Raw genomic sequence first — 20,169 nt, forward strand, 5'->3', positions numbered from 1 at the left:
TACCAGCTTGTATTTCCAATAACCGTATCTATATGAATCTTAAATTATATTGTGAGTTGCATTTGAGTTTGGTGACAAGAGCCATGATCCAGGTAACTGCTAATCTTGGCCCAACTAAACGATCCATTGAGCTTAGCTGCTGTTAAGAGCTCACATCCATAAACATGGATGTTTATTTCCTCTCCTCATGATACGCCTGGCTTTCTATTTAAACTGGGAAACATATGGAGAGGTAAAAATTATCATCTGCTGTGATATGTACATAGTCTGGGAAAAGAACACTGATGTTTCACATTAATTCACATAATGTCTTACATACACATGCCAGGTCCTATTCTAAGTGAACTAAATACCTCAATAATTGCTTTAAAGCCCAGCTTGACACCCTTGTGACCATGAGTCAACAGTCCTGACTCTACCATTTGCTTCTAAAATTAAAGCATAATAATAATATCTTCATTTCCAAGGCTCACCCTTTGTGATATGTAGCTGGGCAGATGAAGAACCTTAATATTCGTCTTTCTCATCTAAGCCTTCATATGATGCGTGGTTACTACACTGACAATTCTTCAATTAAACATCATAGTTTTGACCTGGACAACTTCAGTGAATTTGTAGTTTCTTTTCATTCTGCCTTCAGCCTGCAATAGACTGCACAGACCAGTGCTAGGTTGATCAACCAAAGCTGGATAACTTATAATAAAATAGATTTTTAAAGCAAAAAATAAATTTTCCCTTCTCCTTACACTTTTTTTTTCTGTGTGCCCTTATGCCTAGTACATCTTGTGTTCTTTGATAAGATGCATCTTTCCTACAGTTAATTTTGATCACGTACATTCAGCCAGCTGCGTGGCAGCTTTCAAGCTTTGATACATCGTGCTGTGACCTTTACAGACTGGCCAACACACCAACTCCACATGACAGAAACACAAAACTCAAATTAAGTATTAGTGACTTAACAGGACCCCAGTTAGGAACAACCTCTTAGCTGGTAGTCAAGCCCACAAAGCAGAAGTTCATTGAATCAAATGACCAGAATATTCAATGGCATGTCTAATAATCCTCCTCTCTAAACAGACATCAACCCATGCTTTGGAAACCCCAGGAGCTTACTGACAGGCTTCTTTCCCAAAGCAAAAGTTTCAAAATACAAATTTTTCTTCTTTCAAATTATTCTTTGATACTCACTTTCTTTTAAAGGCTTTTCATTCTCATCAAAATAAAAAAAAAGCAGCTGTGCTTGGTTGAAGCTCTCTGTATTTACCATTCAGCTCATGAGGTCAGACGCTTATGCTGCGGTCAGTACAGACTGTACACTTGAGGGGCAAGAACTGAGTCTCTCTGTGCAGTCATACACTACGATGCACGTAACCATGGGGTTAAATTATAATTATTACAGTGAAGCAACTCCCCATAATGAGAAAACATTCTGGGAATCAAAACAAGCTGACACCTCAGAAAGTTTCTTATTCCTTTATGCCAATGAATTCAGGTAAAAGTAAACCTGAACGTAGCCTGAAATGTCTTCTAGCGTTGGCGCGTGTCTGGTATTTTATTGGTTTTGTGGAACACAAAGTGTTTTCTTCCCTTGAAAACAGCTCCTCACTGGTTTCTCTGGGTCAAATAAATCTCCAGAAAGGAAGAGGAAGCATGCTGCTTGGCTTATGTATAATTAAAAAGTTGCTGAGTTGACCTTACTTCAAAATGAATACTGAAAAAACATTTTCCTCACTGAAGGATTACACATATTAATAAGGAGTCTGAAGATTTCTTTTTACTCATAGCCACCCCCTTCCCTAAAATGCCCATGCCATCCTGAGCAATTACTCTGCACCCCATAAGAAGGAGCTGCAGGGGACCCACAGGGTACTCGCTCCTCTTGGAGCTGAGGCCTTTGGGAAATGCACTGGAAAAGGTGCGTGTACAAGTTCCAATTTCAACTTTGCTGACTACCTACTGCATTTTATTAAAGGATTTATAAATACATAAAAGTTTGCCAGAAAATAAACAAATGCTGTATCAATTGAGCTTCCCAAAACCTGCAAGTGGATTTGACCTGACTCGAATAAAACCGCGTTTCTGAGAGCACTGTAACACTGTCAGAAAGAACAAAGCTAAAAGTGCTATAAAAACATCTCAGAAAGCTGAAGCACACTTTTTTCCCCAGCCTTGTATCACACCAGTGTTTTCAGACACTAGCCATTTTTCTTGATTTACCAAGAATTCCCAGTTGTTTCTGCCACTCAACAATTACTTGTCCCTGGCCAGTTTTTTCCTCTCTTCTGGACCACAGGCAGCAACACCCCTGGACTGTAACTTCACTTCACAGCCTCAGGCCAGTTATGAAACCACTGGATCGTTGCCGCGAGAGAGAAATGATTCTTGGGTACGGAGGAACAGAAGGGCTTGGGAAAGACTGTCCGACTAAAGAAAAACAAGCATGCACATCTTCCAGAAGAGACAAGAGAAGGATCGTGGTTTTCTTACACAGGGCGATTGGAAAGGCAGTGCGAGAGAGATGCAGCCGTGGAGTGTCCTCTCCCATTGCTGCCTTTATCTTACACAGGGACAGGCAAAAAGCAGAAAGTCAGTGCCTATAACAGAAGAGATGCTGCCAGGTGTTCCCTCTTGTTTTCTTTTTCAAATTAAATGAGCTAAAAAAACCAAAAGAGAGTGCTAGAGGAGCTCTCCCAACCACATCTGGTGTGTACACCCAAAACTGCAGAAATTTAAAGAGCTGATTGAAGGGCTTGGAAAACAGCCTTGCAATGCAAGGGTAAAACACCATCAGTGAGCTCCTCTAGCAAAGAAGAGGTGGAAAGTTTACTCAATTATTTTGACACACAGAAAAATGGTGGGAGGTTTGCTCCTGTGATCCAACGGCTGGACACTCTTCTAAAAGATGCACTTCCTTGGCAAATCTGTCTGGTTTGGTGTGTTCAGGATCAGATTGCAGATGGATGGGAAAGGCTGAACATTCCTCTCTCTTTGCAGCCATAAAACATGCTCTGCCTCTAGATAAATTTTGTCTCCTCAAATCCTAACCATATACCGCCTTCCCCATGGCACGATGGTTTATTCCTAGGTCCTCTACAATTCTGAAGCACCAGCCTGGATTCATTAATGCAGGGGGTGAGAGAGGGGATGAGTACTCTAGTGACAGAAAGGAATGGCTGAATATCAACTCAAATCATATGACTACGCTCTTTCTAGTAATAAAGATCTACAACACAGCAGAGGAGAACATTTCCCTGGTGCAGGGAGACGGTATAGAATTCAATACAAGTTACACATTCCTAACTCTAGAAACAGATCACCAACACACTCAACAAATAGGTTTATCCATTCTGCACAGCCTTTAATAGCACTCTCTAGAGAAATGCATTTCCTAGATAAACACATTTTTAAAAAATAACACTAATTATATTCTGACAATTTTTGTGTTTGTTTTTAAGTAGAAAATAGAACTGTTACATATTCATTAGATGTGGAACAACTCTAAGTGTTGTGCCACACCATTAATATTTATTTTACTGTCTTTTCTTTTTCTCCTGTAAAAAGAAATACAATTTTTCAATCCATCATTGCATTACTAAAATAAAAAGAATAGGGAAAAAAAGGACAAAAAACATGATAGGTGACAATGAAATACATAAGGCCTTAATTCAGTAAATTCAGTAATTTACATAATTTAGTAAAACAGGGCAGGAGTCCTCTCACTGAGGTTAAAGCATGTGATTATTTCTCTTAAGTTAGCTATGTACCCATATACCTTGCTGACATCTTCCGCCAACTCTTCCTTGGAAGAAGGAGTACTTGAAGATCACTATCCCCTGCTGCCCACTCCATCTTTTGCTGGAGGTTAGCTGAGCAACACGACGAGACAGATGGTCTTTTCCTAACACAGTCGAGTTTATTTGCACAGAATTTGCACCACCGACACTTTACATGCCAGTCTCTGAATGGGACAGACGAGGTGGAGGCAGTTCTCTCTGCTAGCGCTGCTGGAGGCAGTCTCAGGCAGAAGTGCTGAGCACAGTACTAAGAAATCATAACTAGTAAATACAGAAGTTAAAGCCAGTAATCTCTCTCTCTGTATGAGCAGCAGCTAGGTGAAATTAAATCACCTGGACAAGAAATCAACAGTCTGCCAGTGCCCTTTGTCAAATTAGAGTATAAAAGTAAGAAGAAACTGTATACAAAGCAATGCAGCAAAGCAGCAGCTAGGTTTAGTGCAATCTGGATAACATTTTACTGAAAGAGCTATCTGCATAGCAAAGATTACAGAGATTTCATCTTGTTTTCTAAATATATTTAGTGTTTGTAAACAATGTTCCATTTACACTAGGAATGTGTACTATGTACCTGCAGAACTTGAAACAGTTTTGTTGACCTCTAGGAAAGCCATCTGCAGGAAATGATTTAATACGAACATACCACTCACAAAAGAGTAAGTTATGCTAAGGATTTATGGCAATTCAACATAAGCAAAATAAAACACTGCCTTTTGAAGGGCATCATAGAAGACACTCTTTTCAACTGCTGAAAGGAAAATAAATGTCTTTTTTCACATCAGCATACAGTAACAATCCCTCATGCATTTCCACATAAAAGCTTAAGCTTTGAAATGGTGTATTTAAGCTAATTGTTTTATGTGCCAAAAGAAACAGAAAAGGTAGTAAGACTTGCGTCCTTTCTCTTTAGCTTTTCTCCATTTGAATACTTAAAGTATTTTCTTACATGATTACCTAAAATGACTTCATCTATTTCAAAAATGTAACGACTGAAATATGCATTTACCTTTTGCCATTCCTTTCCTACCCCTCCTCCTTTTAAGCTGTAAAATCATATTCTGAAGGCACTAAAAGTAGCATGACATCTGTGAAATGATGCATTTTGTTTTTAATGCATGCACTCAGCTGCAGATCTAACTTTGAAGTACTTAATTCTGAAATATCTAAAATAATCCTATGTCCCAGAGAAATGGCACTAAAGCATTCAGGACTACATCTTTCTTATGAAAAGAGCAGGGTAAGAAGCAGACCAGACACACATCATCCTTTTTAGTTCTACTTTGTTACCAGCTTTCCTGTCCTCCCAGAAACTACACAGCATTTTTGCTCCACGCTTTCCCAAGGACCACGTGTACCTGGAAAGGAATTCAAAAGAGAAGATGAGAGAGTCTTAGGATGAACTGTGTCAAACAGTAGGTAAGTTAATGGGCTGCAAAGTGGAAAGGCCAGGCACAGAGCTGTAACCTAAGGTGAATACATCTGGTAAGACAAAGGCTATTTTGTAGTCTGTAAAGACATCTGTGTGTTCATACTACAAATTCAATTCCCTCATTTCTCAACCTACTCATTCTCAGTTACTGTTAACTTCTGGGAGAAGCCACGCAAGCCCTTTTCCAGCCCAGAGTTTGAGCACAGGACTGTTTCAGCATCCAGAACACACAGAGCAATGTGACATGAAAAAGTCAGGGAGAGGCTCCTGCTTTGACTTGACCCCACTTTGAGCTAGAGGTGAGGAGGGAAGAGGATTACAGTCCAAGACATTCACACCCATATCAAAAGCCTTAGGCTTCTCTCAGGCAGCCACGTTAATACTTTCTCCGAGCCATGGCAGTGTCTTCAACGCTTCGCCAAAAACAGAACTGGAAAAAAATATGATTTCCTTCTTGCAATATAGGCCATTTTTTGTCCTGAGGACTAAACCATCCACTCCTAATATAACCTATAACACCTATACAATATTAGCAGTTGATCTCAGAGACAGAAAGAAAAGACGTGCTATCTCATCATCCAGAGTGGAGACATAAGCATCTGGATGATAAACCTGCTTGTTTGACATGCTCTTAAGTATTGGTGATTTACTTAATCAGGTCTCACAAAGAAGCAAATTAAATCCATGGCTATTAGAAACAATGACTGCTTTTTAATAGGGACAGTAATTTTGCCCAGGCTGGCTGAATCCATTCACTGGCTCTGTGGTTGTATATTGTAGTCACACTCTCACGTACACACACATGAACTCTCATTTTGTCTCTCTAAGGCCTTTTTAATAGAATTAATACTGTTGCCAACTGATTCCTTGACTCTGCCAGGTAAACAGAATGACCCCAACCATTAAAGTCTCAGAGCCATTCATGCCCAGAATAGCAACTTCACCATCTATTACACTAAAAAAATAAAATCCTAAGGGATCCCAAAATTCAGGGAGTGATTCAAAGTTTGACTTTATTTTCTCCTAATAAACGTATAAATCAAAAACAGAACTGCAGGGTAAGATGCTAAATGCTTAGTTATTGACGAAGGCACTCCTAGAATATTTCACTAATGGTTCAGACTTGATTAATATATATATAAAAAAGATCCTATTGATTTTGCTTAAAAAAAATCTAAAAAATGCTCAACGTGCTGGCAGCAGAAATATATTATGAAGTGCACAGAAAAACTACCATTTAAATAAAGGAAGAAAGAGAGCCAGTCAGGCAAAGACATTAGGAGGAGGTAAATGATGAAGCCCTTGTCGATCTCATCGAAGCAGCACCAGCACTGGAGGCAGAGGCAGGGCCAGACCGTGGCAGCATACTGCTATGGACTAAAGATCACCAGTCCAAATTCAAGATGGACAATATTCAGCTCCAAAAGCAGGACAGGCTCTTCTACCAGGAATTTCCCCATGAACACCAACTCATTAAAATGAGACAAATCTTTCACTCTGTGTCACACATATATTTTAGATGGTAAATCACAGAGACGTGCATATTTTCCTGGCCAGAGTAGCACAGAATTCCTATTAACTACCATTTGTCTCAGCTAGGTACTAACTCTTCTACTAGTCTCAGAAATATTGTATACACACTTGTCCTCTTGCTCTAAATGGCCCTTAATGTTAAGATATCATGATTGTCAGTAATCAAGATCCAGAATGACAGGATATTTTGTTCTGGAAAAAACTATGTTTTTCTGTGGATATAGCACAATTCTGAAGTCTGGTATCTCAGGGACATGCACGTTAGTAAGAATAAAGAAGTTAAAATGAGTAGGTCCCTCGGTTCCCATGGGAACACAACACTTACTTCCAGATCTGCATAGTTTCAAGATACTGGGTTAAGCACTTATTAAAACATATCTAAAAAAGCTATTCCTAGATTTTTCAGTGGCTTCCTGGTTGCTATTCATGGGGATGAATGGCTCAAGGGGAAGAGACTCATTAAATCACAGGGGTACCTAGGAAAGAGCATGCAAGTGAGTTCAAGCACCTAGGAAACACACTGGGATGTAGCCAGAGGAGTCTGAATGTTTGAAAAGATAGCTCAACTGTTTAGGGCTGCAACAGGGCTGACACTCAGCAGCGGTCATAAAACAAGCTGTTATTGCACAATTTGTTCATGACTTTATGCGCCCTTTACACTGTGTCTTCTAAGAGCAGCTATCTGCTGTCTGCCATAGCTTTGCGTGCTATCCGGCCATTTACAACTACAACCAAACATACTTTCTAACCAACTTGTAAATGAAATAAATAGCTTCTGTAGTTCAGTACAAGTTATGTGAAGAGAAGTTTGTCATTAATGTGAGATAAAGTTGTTCTGCCTTTATTTCTGGAGGTGACAGAACCTAGTGTTGGGGAAGATGAGAGGAACCACAGGAAAAAACAAGTCTAGTTAGAGCTGGTCAAAGTCTCTTTACTTGCTACAGAAGAATAAAAGCATTGAGGGAAGTTGCATTTGTAAACTGAAAGATACCTCCAGTCTTTAGAAACATTACCTATACACCTTATGCAGATTCCTGAATGTGTACAACTGCATTCTTCCTCTCCCTATGCTTTCCATATGCATGAGGACTTGCAGCCTAAATCAAAACTTGCTGATGTCAACAGGATGCTTTCTTTTGATTGCCATTTCATTTCTCTCAAGTGACTAGACTATACAACAGATCCTGTCTTCTCAGGATCACAGATCTGTTAGCAATAATTACAACAGACCAGTTGCAAGCTAACCTAAAAGCTGATGAAAATATAATTCTCCTTTTGAAATTAAAAATATCAGGGGGTCTTATACGGAATAGCAAGAAAGCCATGGTGAGCATTAAACAAACAGATGAGAGAAAAAACGTGCTAGACACTTATAACACTGTATACAAATGTACCCTATTAATAGAAAGATTTCTCAATTGCACTAATTTTTAAAGAAACAAATCCCCGTAGATTAAACAAGAAAACTAACAGAATTACATCTTCTGGGCGATTTTTTAAAGAGCAGAAAGATAAAGAAAATGAGAACTTAATCCAGAAGACCACTGGGATAACATAAATTAGGTTCTTGGAAAAAACACCAAAAACCAAAACAGATTTAGAAAATAAGAGAAGCTCTGTTTCAATCAAAGTCTTTGATCATTCAAGATAAGTATACTGGAAAATGACATTTTCTGCTTTACTTGATTTCTTTAGGAAATAATATGTTTCTTCTCTGTTCCTATCCAATGTAGCAAAAAACCCACCCTGAAAATAAACAACTAAAATCTCCCAGTGTTCTTGTTCTCTTACAACTCTTTTCTCCCATCTCTGAAATCAAAATTACTTACAATGATTACTTCATCCGTATTGTACATTAAATATGCTGCTGCTACAGTGCTCTAACATTTCAATTTGCTTGTGATATTTTCAACATTCCCCTTAAGTTCCTTATAAGAATATACAAAAGAAGAAAACTGTTTACTGAACAATGAAACATAAACTCTATCCTCCCTCTAAACAAAAGCTTCATTAATCTTGAACAGACTTCAGTTTCTTATTTTATAGAAAACAAAAAACCCTAAAGATGTTGGGAAAGGCATCCAGCAATGAGAAACTTCAGGATATTTATTTCATTTCTTAGGCTGAAAGTAAGGTTAGAACTTGATCATTTCACTTAATACTGGCACACGGAGAAATTGCTTTTTGTAAGGCGCAAAGACATAACATGCAGCATGTGGAGATTCAAGTCAAGTTGGGAATAAAACACAACTTCTTTTAAGAAATAGAGGTAATTAGCCACCAAGATAACTTACCATGGAAAGTACCAAGTCCATTAACACAGAGTATTAAATCAAATTTTCATGTCTCTCTGTAAAAGTTACACCCTAATATAAGCACAAACTCTTGGCATTCAGTCACTCAAGAGTAAGAAAGTCAAGTCCCTGTACTCCAGAGCCAAAACCCAAAGGTGTAGGAGTTGTACAAAGCCACAGCAGGCCACTCGGCCAGTGGCCGCACAGAACTCTTAACAGCAGCCAGTCCGTTCCTCTTTGGTGACATTTCAGTGACAGTTTCGAAAGCAGGGCTTTCTCTCAGATTATCACATGTTTAAACTACTCTTCGTGTTCCTCATTACAACAAGAAGAAAGTAGAGACACTACTAATTTATAGGGTGACACATAGGGAAGACCTTTTAGGATAGTCCATTACACCCATGGGAACAAACCAGAGTGCTTTTTAGTATTCTGCAACCACTGTCTTGTAGTCATTTTGAAAATCCCAAGGGAAGCAATGGTGAGAAAAAATCAGTGCAATCAAGTTCTGCTGACTACCTGAAATGCGGAACAGGCCCTCACTGCCTCAGTGAATTAAAACGGTTTCAGCAAGGATCATTGATGGTGGATCCCTCTCTTGTGCTGACTGGAAGTTGTACGGACCAAATCAGTCAAAGCCCAGAAACACATCAGTTTTCTACCCCACCCACGAGAGACAGCTCAAGCAGTACACAGATGGCAAAAGTAAATTCGATAAGCCCTACAAAGGGCTTAACAGTTAACTATGCTTCAAATTATGGATGGCCACCAACTGGGACATTGTACCAGAATAAGATATGTACACCTGTAACGACAACTGCATTCTTCAGAGCATTTGTTATCAAACAGTTATCTTGGGGGATTGTTCACACTTAAACCTATTCACTTACACTGATATTTCAGACTTAACATAAAATATTAGCATCTACATTTAATGCATTCTGGATAACATCTGACTAAAAGAACAATCTGCCTAGGAAAAACTGCAGTAAAATGGACATATCCTGAAATGGATTCCAAGAAAGCAAATTGCTACACCACATTCTTGTATCCTTCAAGCTATGACAGTCTTGTCATCATGGTATTTCAGGGTTTGATTACCAGCTACAGGGAAAATAAAAAAGATTTTTTTTTTTTGAGCACATTTATCAAACCTTAATGTTTATAATTTTTTATTGAGGAATTGGCAGCAATGGCTATATTGCACCCTACAAGTTCTTTAAAAGTTTGCGAAAGATTTGACATCAGTGGCAGACCCATTTACAGTGTGCAAGAAGGAAAATAAAAAGATCAGGAAACAGCAAGTGCTGGATATTTTCAGTGCATGTTCTAATTCCAGAAAACAAAAGAACCATTTTTCTTGCACTGCAGTTTGTCACCCTCCCAGGACAGACTTGTAAATTTACACAGGAGGCAAGACAATCCCAATCCAATCTTAAAATGTCTCAATCATTCAGTCTTTTTCCTTGACCCAACTTATCACTTATCTTCACAGCTCACAGCAGTTTCACCAGGATGCTCTGTCTTCAATTTTTTATGAGATGGCTCTCCCGGGAGAAGAGACGTGCAATGCTCTAAGGATCGTGCAATTTCATCAATTGTCCATTTGTCTTCATAAAGGGCATGCTCCTCTAGCGTAAATGGCCCGTGTTTGGTTCGGGTCAGCTCTTGCATTGTGGCACAGGTAGAGAGTTCTACAGTAAAGCAGAAAAGAGGATTTAGAAAAAACGCACGGTCAAGTTTATCTACTTGCAACTCACTGAAATTGTATTTTTACATGTAGCCTTCTACATTATTCTGCTTTGTCTGAGAAGGAAGTTAATGAAGATTTATCACCCATTTATATCTTCTTAAATTTGAGCCAAGGAGTTCCTTTGATTTCAACAGATCTCCAGTGTAGTAAAGAGTTCAAAATCTGACAGAAAGTTGTCAAAAGGTTTTCCAGATTTAAATCAGAATAAAAAGAGAGGAAATAATGACATAAGATGTAAGCAGAACATTCTGTATTCACAAATGACGTAGAAGACCGTGTACTATTTTTCCATAGACTTTGAGGCTTTAGCACTTCTTGCCTTCAAGAAGGACTTTTGACATTTTTATCCTATTTCGTCTATCAGGACAATATAAATTAAGAAAAGGAAAAATAAAAAATAGAAACAAATGCTCTGATATGTTAAATAAATACCAATAGGACAGAATTACATAACGAGGGGCTACAAAACATAACAGCAATCAGAGATGACTTGTAAGCGCACAGGTATACTAAAATATTCTCTCCCATCCTTTCTGATGCAGGAGGATTTTTACTGCATTTTAAATTTTTTAAAAGAAACCAGCTGAGGACAGACTTTATCTTGGTTTGTCATTAAAGGACTAAACATAAGCCAGTATGCTCAGAAGGCAGTAACAGAAAGAGAATCTTTGACTTGCCTAAGCACAATAACAACATTGAAATTCATAGGGTTATCCCACATCACTTGCTTTCTTGATCTGCAAATGTATCATTTAAAAAAAAAATAAAATTTGAAATGGATTATCTGTTCTCCATCATGCAGTGTGATAGATATAGAGCACAAGACAAATAACCCTGTGGGAAAGCAAAACCATTCACAGTTCAGGCAAAGGAGAAAGAAAACACTAGAAAAATCATCACAAATGTAGAAGTCTTTGCAGCAGATAGGGTTTATTATGTGCATGGTAATGCTCTGTGCAATCTGTTTTCAAAATGTGATGAATAACGTTTAAAAAGACAGTATCTTTCTTCTTCTCACGCTTAATCTGAGTTAGCTTTAACATATGGAGGAGGGAAAAAAAAAATATGCCCACCTTGCCTTGTATTATCCTGCTCAGTGCTATTACTTGCTCCATTTTTATCCCCCAGCCCCCAAGGTCCTCTGGCAATTATTTCGCCTTTGTTTCCCCATGCTCCCAAGGAAAATACCTTAGTATATAAAAACAAGTGATAGCACTACAATTCTGCAAAATAACACATAGGTTTGGCTGCCGAATATATATAAAATGACAAATTTTTTCCATAAACAGACACGTTCATTCCTTAAACTGTCATGGGTTTTTTTCATGCCTACCTTTGCCAATGTCACTGACCAGACTCCTGACATAAAAGCCACCACCACATTCAACATCTGCAATGTTAATAGTGACATGGTAAATTGCCAGTGCGATCCGAAATCTACTTTACACAGAAACCATGCCCCCACATAAATGTAAAAATGCGCTAAGCAAACAACCCAGTGATAAAATATTTATAGGATGCAACATCAATTATTCATCCTGTAACATATGTGCGGGTGAGATTGCTAAGCCAGACAGGAGGGAAAGCAAATACAATGGCAACTGAACTAACTCACTAGAAATTAAGTACTTGCTGTGGTATGTTAACAAATGCTTCAGTCCTATTCATTTTAAAGGTTTCAGAAGGTCGTTTCATATTTCTAATAATGAAAAGGGATTTCAAGTATAGTCTAAACTGACTATCGATGCTTTTAAGATACTGCACACAGGCAGCTCCAATGAAATTTTAAAATTTACCTTTAACTTTCCCTGATCTCTCAGCCCTGCCCTTCCTCCTCTGCCAGTGATCAGCTGCTAGTCACCCAACCATAAAGTAAAGTAACACAGCCCTGAGCTCTGTCACTCATACCTGCTCATCTTATGATAACATCTGGTCTGCCAGAGGACTATAGGTCAACTACGTAACTGATCAATGCAAGACATTATCTCGACCTCACAGGAGCATCAAACATTTACAACAGTCTTTTTGGTTTATTTATTAATGTGCTTCCTAATGTACTACCCAAGTTTCTTCATGTATGACAGAAGGAAGGATAAGACCCTGCCTTCTCAACTGAGAAAGAGGTCTGACAGTAACCGATACTGGTCCTTGCTGCGCCCTGAGAGAAATGGCAGCAGCTCTGGGCATCTGGGTAAAAGAACCAGCAAAGTGAAGCAAGCAGACCCGAGAAGGGAGTGAGACGGAGGTTGCGAAATCATGGACAGATGCAAATAATCCCCTGACCAGCCTCTCAGAATTTTCCCTCACAGAAAGATTACATATAATCAGCTTAACGTAAAACCAAAATACTGTGCTTTTACCGCAAAGTGAAAGTCTCTGCACATGGGCTCGCACCAAAGTAAGTAGCTGGGGGAAATGAAACCCATTTCACTATCTTATTCCCATTCTGAGTGTAAATAAGCACTAAAAAGCTGGGACCATCACTCTATGTAATAATCTTTGGCCTTTACCCAGTGTGAATAGCGGTGGCTGGAACTGTTGGAGAGAGAGGCTGTACACTCTCACTGGCCGAGCAGGCTTTGCTTTGACTGCTTCTCCTCTCTTCATCAGAGTTGATAGCCTTTCTCCATCCTTCTTCAAAGCAGAATAGCTGATCAGACAGAGCATGAAAATGTGTGTCATACAGTTGTAATAGAACAAGCTTCCCATCCTCCAGATCCTGTTAATATTGTACTAGAGTACCATATATTTTACCCTTCTAATCCTCTCCAAGTGCTCACACAAAAAAAACCCCCAACCTAGTAAGTGCTTCTGAAATCTCTTAGACACAGAATCATCTCATTTGCCAGTAGCTATGTAAACTGGGAAACAAGAGACAGTCTTGTATTTATCTGTTGCTGTACAGATTTAAAAGTGTTTCATCACTCAATTTGTAGTTTATGAAAACAAAGGGTTTCTGTAAGGGGTACACACTTGCAGCTGCCTCTATCACACTGTCTCTCAGAAGCCTGCAGGGTGTACTCTGTTTCAGTGTTACGCTGAGCTGAGCACTGGGAGCTGCTGGGGCAACCCTGTAATTCTGTCTTGCACTTTTACCCGTCTCACACCAGGGTTTTCCCTGAACCACAACTGCCAAGTTATGTAGCCTTGTTCTAGGGTGTTTAGGGGACCACTGTAGGACAAAAAAAAATAATTAATTTTACTGATCACATGAACTTTATCCAAAGCTCCAACTTTAGTTTTGCCAGAAAGATAACCACAGAAAAATCAAAAAAATCTTGCTCAAATTAGCAGAGGGTAATTTGAAACTGTTCACACAAAGCAGAACACCTACCGAATTACTAACCTTACAGGGCTCACATTGGAACCACAGTAACCAACCCATTGCAAATACAAAGGAAAGTATGTTAGCTTAAATCACCATAAAAGCCATCTGTCACAAGCTAAGTGCTTGCACATTGCCAGCTACTACGGCTCACCTGACTAGAAGAAATTTGCAAAGCTACAGAAGCTCAGTCACTAATCACTCATTCATACTCAAGTTTTCAGCAAACTAATTCAAAGTCATTTAAAGCACAGATGTCAGTAAGCCTCCCCTTACCCCACAACGAAAATTAAAGACTCAGAGCTTTGCTTTCTAATTGGAAGACAGGAGAGAAGCCACCGAGCCCTGCAAAGCTGTTTAAGACTGCTTTGCTACTTCACATTTACCATAAAAAACCAGACTCCAGGTTACCATTTGCACTTCCTGTTCAAATGGGCATGACCTGCAGTTCCAAATGTTAAACTCCTAGGTCTGCCTTTCCTCTATCGTCTTGCCAAAATGTGTCTTTTTATTTCTGAGAGAATTGACTTCTGTTGGCAAGTCCCGACAGCTGAACACAACTGCCAAGAGTGTCTGAATATTGCGGAACTTACAGTGGAGGAACCTGCATTATGTCCCCTGTGAACTTTTGCAGCACATTTTCAAGATCTCCTTTTGTTATCTGGTCTGTAGAAAGAAAACAGCAAGTCTGTTAGCATTGATTATTCACATGGCACTAATGGCATCAATCATGTTCTGCAAACAGATACAAAGAAGAGGTCCCTCTCATCTGAATTCAGACTGGGTGAAAAACACCAAAGAAAAGAGATGAAAAACAGAATGTAGGTAGGAGTATGAATTATCACAAAAAGAATGGAACAAACCGTTCAAGGTGATTAAGACAGTCTGGACGCTTTCAGAAGGGCAGAAATCCCAATACATACAGTTTTCTTTTGCAATTTCTCCTCCTGGGACTGCAAATTCATTTTTCTTGGGAACTATGCAAAAACTACAAAATTTGTCCTATTCCAATTTTTTTAAAGGACTAAAAAGATTAAAATGTTCATCTAACCTTGGCAACTTCTCTTTTAGAGTACCTCAGTGCAGGGAAAAATACAACAGATTATTAGAGAACAAAAGCATCATGTGTTTGGTTTTTTTTTTGTGAAGAAAACGACTGCATCTGGAACAACACATCAAATTTCTACATCAAACAACTAACCTGCAAACGCACACCAGGGTATTGTTATATATTAAGTAAGGCAATTTTACTGAAGAAATCCTGTAAAAGAAAGACAGCTGCTTTAGGCAATCTACTCTTTTTTAAGAGTACACATACACATCTGTCCCACTTTTATTAGAAGGCTATAACCTAAGTAGCTGATTGCATTGGTCTTTTGCAATACTATTCAATAGAGATGATGTTCATCCTTAATTTGTTTAGAGAGTACAAACATAAGATCTGTAATCACAATGCACTTCAGTGCATTTCTACTGTCTAGGACTCGACTAGTTCTCTTTCTCCTAAGCTATATTCAATTAGTGTCATCCTGCTAAGTCAACAGCATCCTCGAACATAAACCAACCAAATTTATTTACCGAGCCTTCATTATGTTTTGAAACAGACCTTTACTTGCAAACCTTACAAAACAGATGTGCTTCATGCTTTAAGTAAAAAAAGAAGAGGTTTCTTTCCACAGCAGCTTTGGAAGATGGCAATGTGGTACCTCACTTTTGCAAAGCTCCCTTCACAGGTGCCCTCAAGAGCAGATGCTGTCCCTAGGCCCCAACAGCTGTCTCAAGAAGTGTCATTAACAGCGAGGTTGCAAGGCACAAAAGTCAGTCAGGGATGCTGAGAGACCAATGTACATCAGAATACAGGGTAGGAAAACAAAATCAGTTGTATAGTAAGTCTGGATCTTCTTCTGAAGAGCTTCTTCCATGATTATTTAATCTTCTATTTGTATTAATCTAGTTTAGCAACATATCACAACAAAACTACATGGTGGAAAGTTAGCATGACCCAGCTCTAGCTGGTGATCCTGGCAGCCTTCTTGTGAACCCCAGGTTGCTTCAGGCTAGAATTCAGTATTTCAGATCTAAGCATAAGCATCACTTGGGGTTCTCTTTCAATTTTCACCCCATAAACTGCATTTGTGGCTAGGGCATTTAATGAGACACCTGAGTTCAGTTCCTGCTCTGATCTCATAATCACCTGACTGAGAGGTTACATCTAGCCTCTGAGGAAATCACTTATGCTATAGGCAATCTCTATCTCAGGAAAAAAAAAATTCTCCCCGTGAAGAATGATGTATTAAGCCATTAACAAACAAAGTTGTATGGTGTCTTATCAAAGTAAATATTTACAGATGAGTTTGCTAAGATCTAGAATAAATCACAATTGTCTTCTGTGATACACCATGGCACAAGGTGGCTAGTATTACATTCTGAAAATCTAAAACCATGTGCTGCGGTGGGTTTTTTCCAGCATGCCCTGCCTTTGTGCTAATGGACTGTATTGGATTCTTGCCCTCTCCCAGAGCAACACACAAGCTGGTGGAGCTTTCATCCAGCTCTCAGTCATAGTCTTGCCCCAAACACAGTTTCACTGTGTCCGAACTACTTGTTTGTCCCAGGCATCAGTTTGGACTTGTGACTCTGCAGGGCGCACAGCCCACACAGGGAACCAGCTCCTTCACCACCTTTCAGCTCCCACAGCCATTACACCCACAGCATAGGTAGGGGGATGCTGCCCAGGAGAACTCTTTCCCTTCAGGCCCTCGGCCACCTTGTCTCCCCCACCTGGCTGTGGACTTGCGTTTAGTAGGTTAACAGCTTGTCCGGTCAGCAAGTTTAGGGCAGCCTTTGGACTCAACCCTCCATCAAGCAAGAAAATAAATGTTAATTAGCATCAACAGTCCCAAAACTTTCCCCATTTGACTTATCCTTCTCCACTCCCTGAGAGTAAGGGGTTGAGAGATGTTTCTGCAGGACACAACTGTCACTGCCCTTGCTACCAAGAGCAAGCCTATTCCCCCCAATATCCTCATCGCAAATATCAAATAACCTCATCAGATACATCATGGACCATGAGTCTTGGCTAGAAACTGCATCTCTGTGTCCTTCCAGAGAGGGGTGTGGAGGCTGTCACTCTGTTTCACAATTTCGGTGAGGATTGCTGAGGTTTGGCCCATGGGATAGCTGCATCCAGTCCCCAGAAATAACGATTAGCCATAGCTTAGAACAAAAAGATTGTACCTGCTCTGTGAGTACATTCAATTCAACACTGTTTTCTAAATTTCTTCCTAAGCCTTTAGACCAATAGTGGGGTGATGTGATCTCTGCACAGGCTATGCATCTTCCAGTGGACTATTCCTTATGAGTCTATCAGCATCTCAAAGCACCCAAAACTTCAGTTCTCCAATGCTTCTAAAAACATTGAAAATTACTCTATTGGCTTCCAATATGAAAATGTTAAAGAACAGCTGTGCTTCTGAACACTGGTGACTGTTGATAGATTTTTCCTGGTATAATGATAAAGGAAGTTAATTAACGTCACCAAACCAAAAGGTACCAATTGTGCCACAACCTCAAGAAGCATCCACTGAAGGGCAATACTGTCCTGTGCTTGTTAACAAACTACACGAAAAAAGAACTCAAGAATTATCCATGACAGCCCAACAAAACTATAGCAGATGACCTCCACTCAATCTGGCCGAGCACAAATTATTTGCAAACAGACAAGCAGAATGCTGAAAAGGCTACTTTTTTCAAATTATTCAGGTAGCTCTATTAAACACATTTCAGCACAATCAGCAGAGAATCCTTGTGAATTTTGTTGGTTCTCCATGTCTGGCTATAGTCTGTAGGCAGCTGAGAGAAAGTAGATTTCAGATTGCACATTCCTGTGTTTAGTTACAAACATTAAAAAAGCGCGACAAACATTAATGTTCTCAAGAAGGTATCAGAGGAACACTAAACACTACTTGCTTCCAAAGTCAGCATCTGATAGCCTGGGAGAAGTATGAAACTATAACCTAATTTCATGTGGAAATGCAAACTTGTTGTCTGACAAGAAACAAACAAAAAACTATGAGAAGTTCAGGAGGGGTTAAACCCAAGGAGCTCTCTTCAGTACATCCTTTCATTGCGACCAACTGTAATACACAACAATTTGCTTTCTAAACTGCTGTCTAGGGACACGTTCAGGACTGAAATGTAACACTTTCTTATAGTTAATATAGCAGGCAACTTTCTGCAGGCACTTTCCTCTTGTGGTCCAGTGGAGTCATTCAAGAAATGTTTTATATATCTTGCAAGCTGTTTTAGTGCCCTAAGTGCACTAAGGCCCAATCCTGAATGCTGCTGGCGCTGCAGGATTTATATTCCCTAGCAGATGTTCTGCTTCTTCCAGGATCCTTGTAGGTGTCAAAGAAAAGCTGAAATTCAGCTCAAATATCTGATGTGTCTGTACTCTTGGAGTACCAGTTAGGGTTAGGGATTAGGGATGGTGGGCCACTCAGAGAATCCTGCAGAAAACCAAGCTGCTTTGGAGAAGACACTGGAAAAGATGAGAAATACCTGCTTTATTAGAAGAAGAGGAAGGAAGGAAATACAAAATACATAGGTAGCATAGAGAAAAAGGAGGAGTATGCATGTTCTCTCATTCTTCTTTCTGAAGAATTCAAATGTGATTTGCACAAAAATGGAAAGCAACCGAGACCAATTTCATGAGTATTTCTTCCAGCCATCAGCTTCAGTAAAAGGAAACTTTGTCCAGCACCTAAAACTGCACTGCCCCAGCAATGCCAATACTGTTCTTGAGGAGACCACGCAATGAACTGGATCATGCAACTCACCTCAGTTTAAAAAGATAAGCAACTCAAAAAAAGGGAGTATTTTTAACCAAAATCAGTTCCCCAAGGACACAGTCTAACAGAAAGCTAAACCACCATAACAGAGGAGGTGGTGCAGAGGTGGGAACTACTATAACAAGAGCTGCCAGTGAAAGAAACGCACATGAAAACAATACTGTAAATTCTGTCTGCAGTAAACAATACAATATAAAAAAGCAAAACTAGTGTTTCAAGAAACAGATTTATTTTTTTAAATTAATTGGCCACAGGATTTGCATCTACTTGAAATGATATTTCACAGTTTATATGTGAGTGAGTATCTACAATGAATACTACTCAGTATAGCGGAACCACAACATTCCACTTTCTGAGAGGTATACATAAAAACCAAGGAAGTGTTCTCTCCAAGCATCGTGAAGCGTTGACAACTTTAAGACCATGTGGGTGCTCAGTCCTTCAGAAGCTCAGAGAGAGACTTAGAACTTGGTCCTGAAGGAGAAGTATCCAACATCTCCGAATAACATCACCTAGTAAATAATACTATTTAGAATGAGCCATCAAGTTAATGTGGAGAAGAAACTCACACTTGCTTGCCTCATGCAAAAAGAAAAACTGCAAAAGAAAGGAAATTGGGGGTGAGGGGTGGAATCCAGGGTACCTTTTCCATCATACTATTTAAAAAAAGATAATTTACTTCATGTACCTATTAGCAGGTACCACAAACACTGTGGGACCTGTAAGAGCTGTTAAGCAAGCAGTTGCCTATAGTGGGTTTGTGTGGTGGGTTTTTTTGGGGGGGGGTGGGGTGTGTGTGTTTGGTTTTTTTGTTGTTGTTGTTTGGTTTTTTTGTTGTTCTTGTTTTGGGATTGTTTTGTTTTGTTTTCTTCTTTTTTCCCCAGGTTGTGAAGGAACTAATGGCAAATACATTTGGTGTGTTCCTGGTTTCTATGATGCCCTGGGTATTGTGGAATGTCCACTCCAACAAAGCTAGGATTAGTTCTGAAGCCTAGAACTCTTGCACTGTGCTCTGTGGGTCAGAAAAGTTCATTTATTAAAGTTGCTAGGACGCAGAATACAAGCAAGAGCAAGATTTGGTAGGTAAACATATGTAGAAAGTAGTTTATGCCTCATTTTATGTTGAGCAGTCTGTAGTTAAGGGGGTGTCCTGTAGGGAAGATCTAAGTACTTTATTCCTCCACTGGCCTT

At 39.4% G+C, this 20,169-nt stretch overlaps 1 protein-coding gene across 2 annotated transcripts in view; it reads right to left on the reverse strand.

Moving 5' to 3' along the window:
- Window positions 1-8,842: 8,842 nt before the first annotated feature.
- TRUB1 (TruB pseudouridine synthase family member 1) overlaps window positions 8,843-20,169 on the reverse strand; it is a 30,730-nt gene continuing 19,403 nt past the window's right edge. The window contains exons 5-8 of one of the 2 annotated variants that reach the window (XM_054832447.1): window positions 14,722-14,794; window positions 13,314-13,453; window positions 12,137-12,193; window positions 8,843-10,744 (exon numbers count right to left, since the gene is read on the reverse strand). In XM_054832447.1, coding sequence (XP_054688422.1) covers window positions 10,530-10,744; window positions 12,137-12,193; window positions 13,314-13,453; window positions 14,722-14,794 — 485 coding nt within the window. In that variant the 3' untranslated portion in view covers window positions 8,843-10,529. The remainder of the gene's footprint in view (window positions 10,745-12,136; window positions 12,194-13,313; window positions 13,454-14,721; window positions 14,795-20,169) is intronic. The other variant, XM_054832448.1, reaches the window with a different exon arrangement.

This window comes from Grus americana, chromosome 7 (assembly GCF_028858705.1).
Source record: "Grus americana isolate bGruAme1 chromosome 7, bGruAme1.mat, whole genome shotgun sequence".
NCBI classification, from domain to species: Eukaryota; Metazoa; Chordata; class Aves; order Gruiformes; family Gruidae; genus Grus; species Grus americana.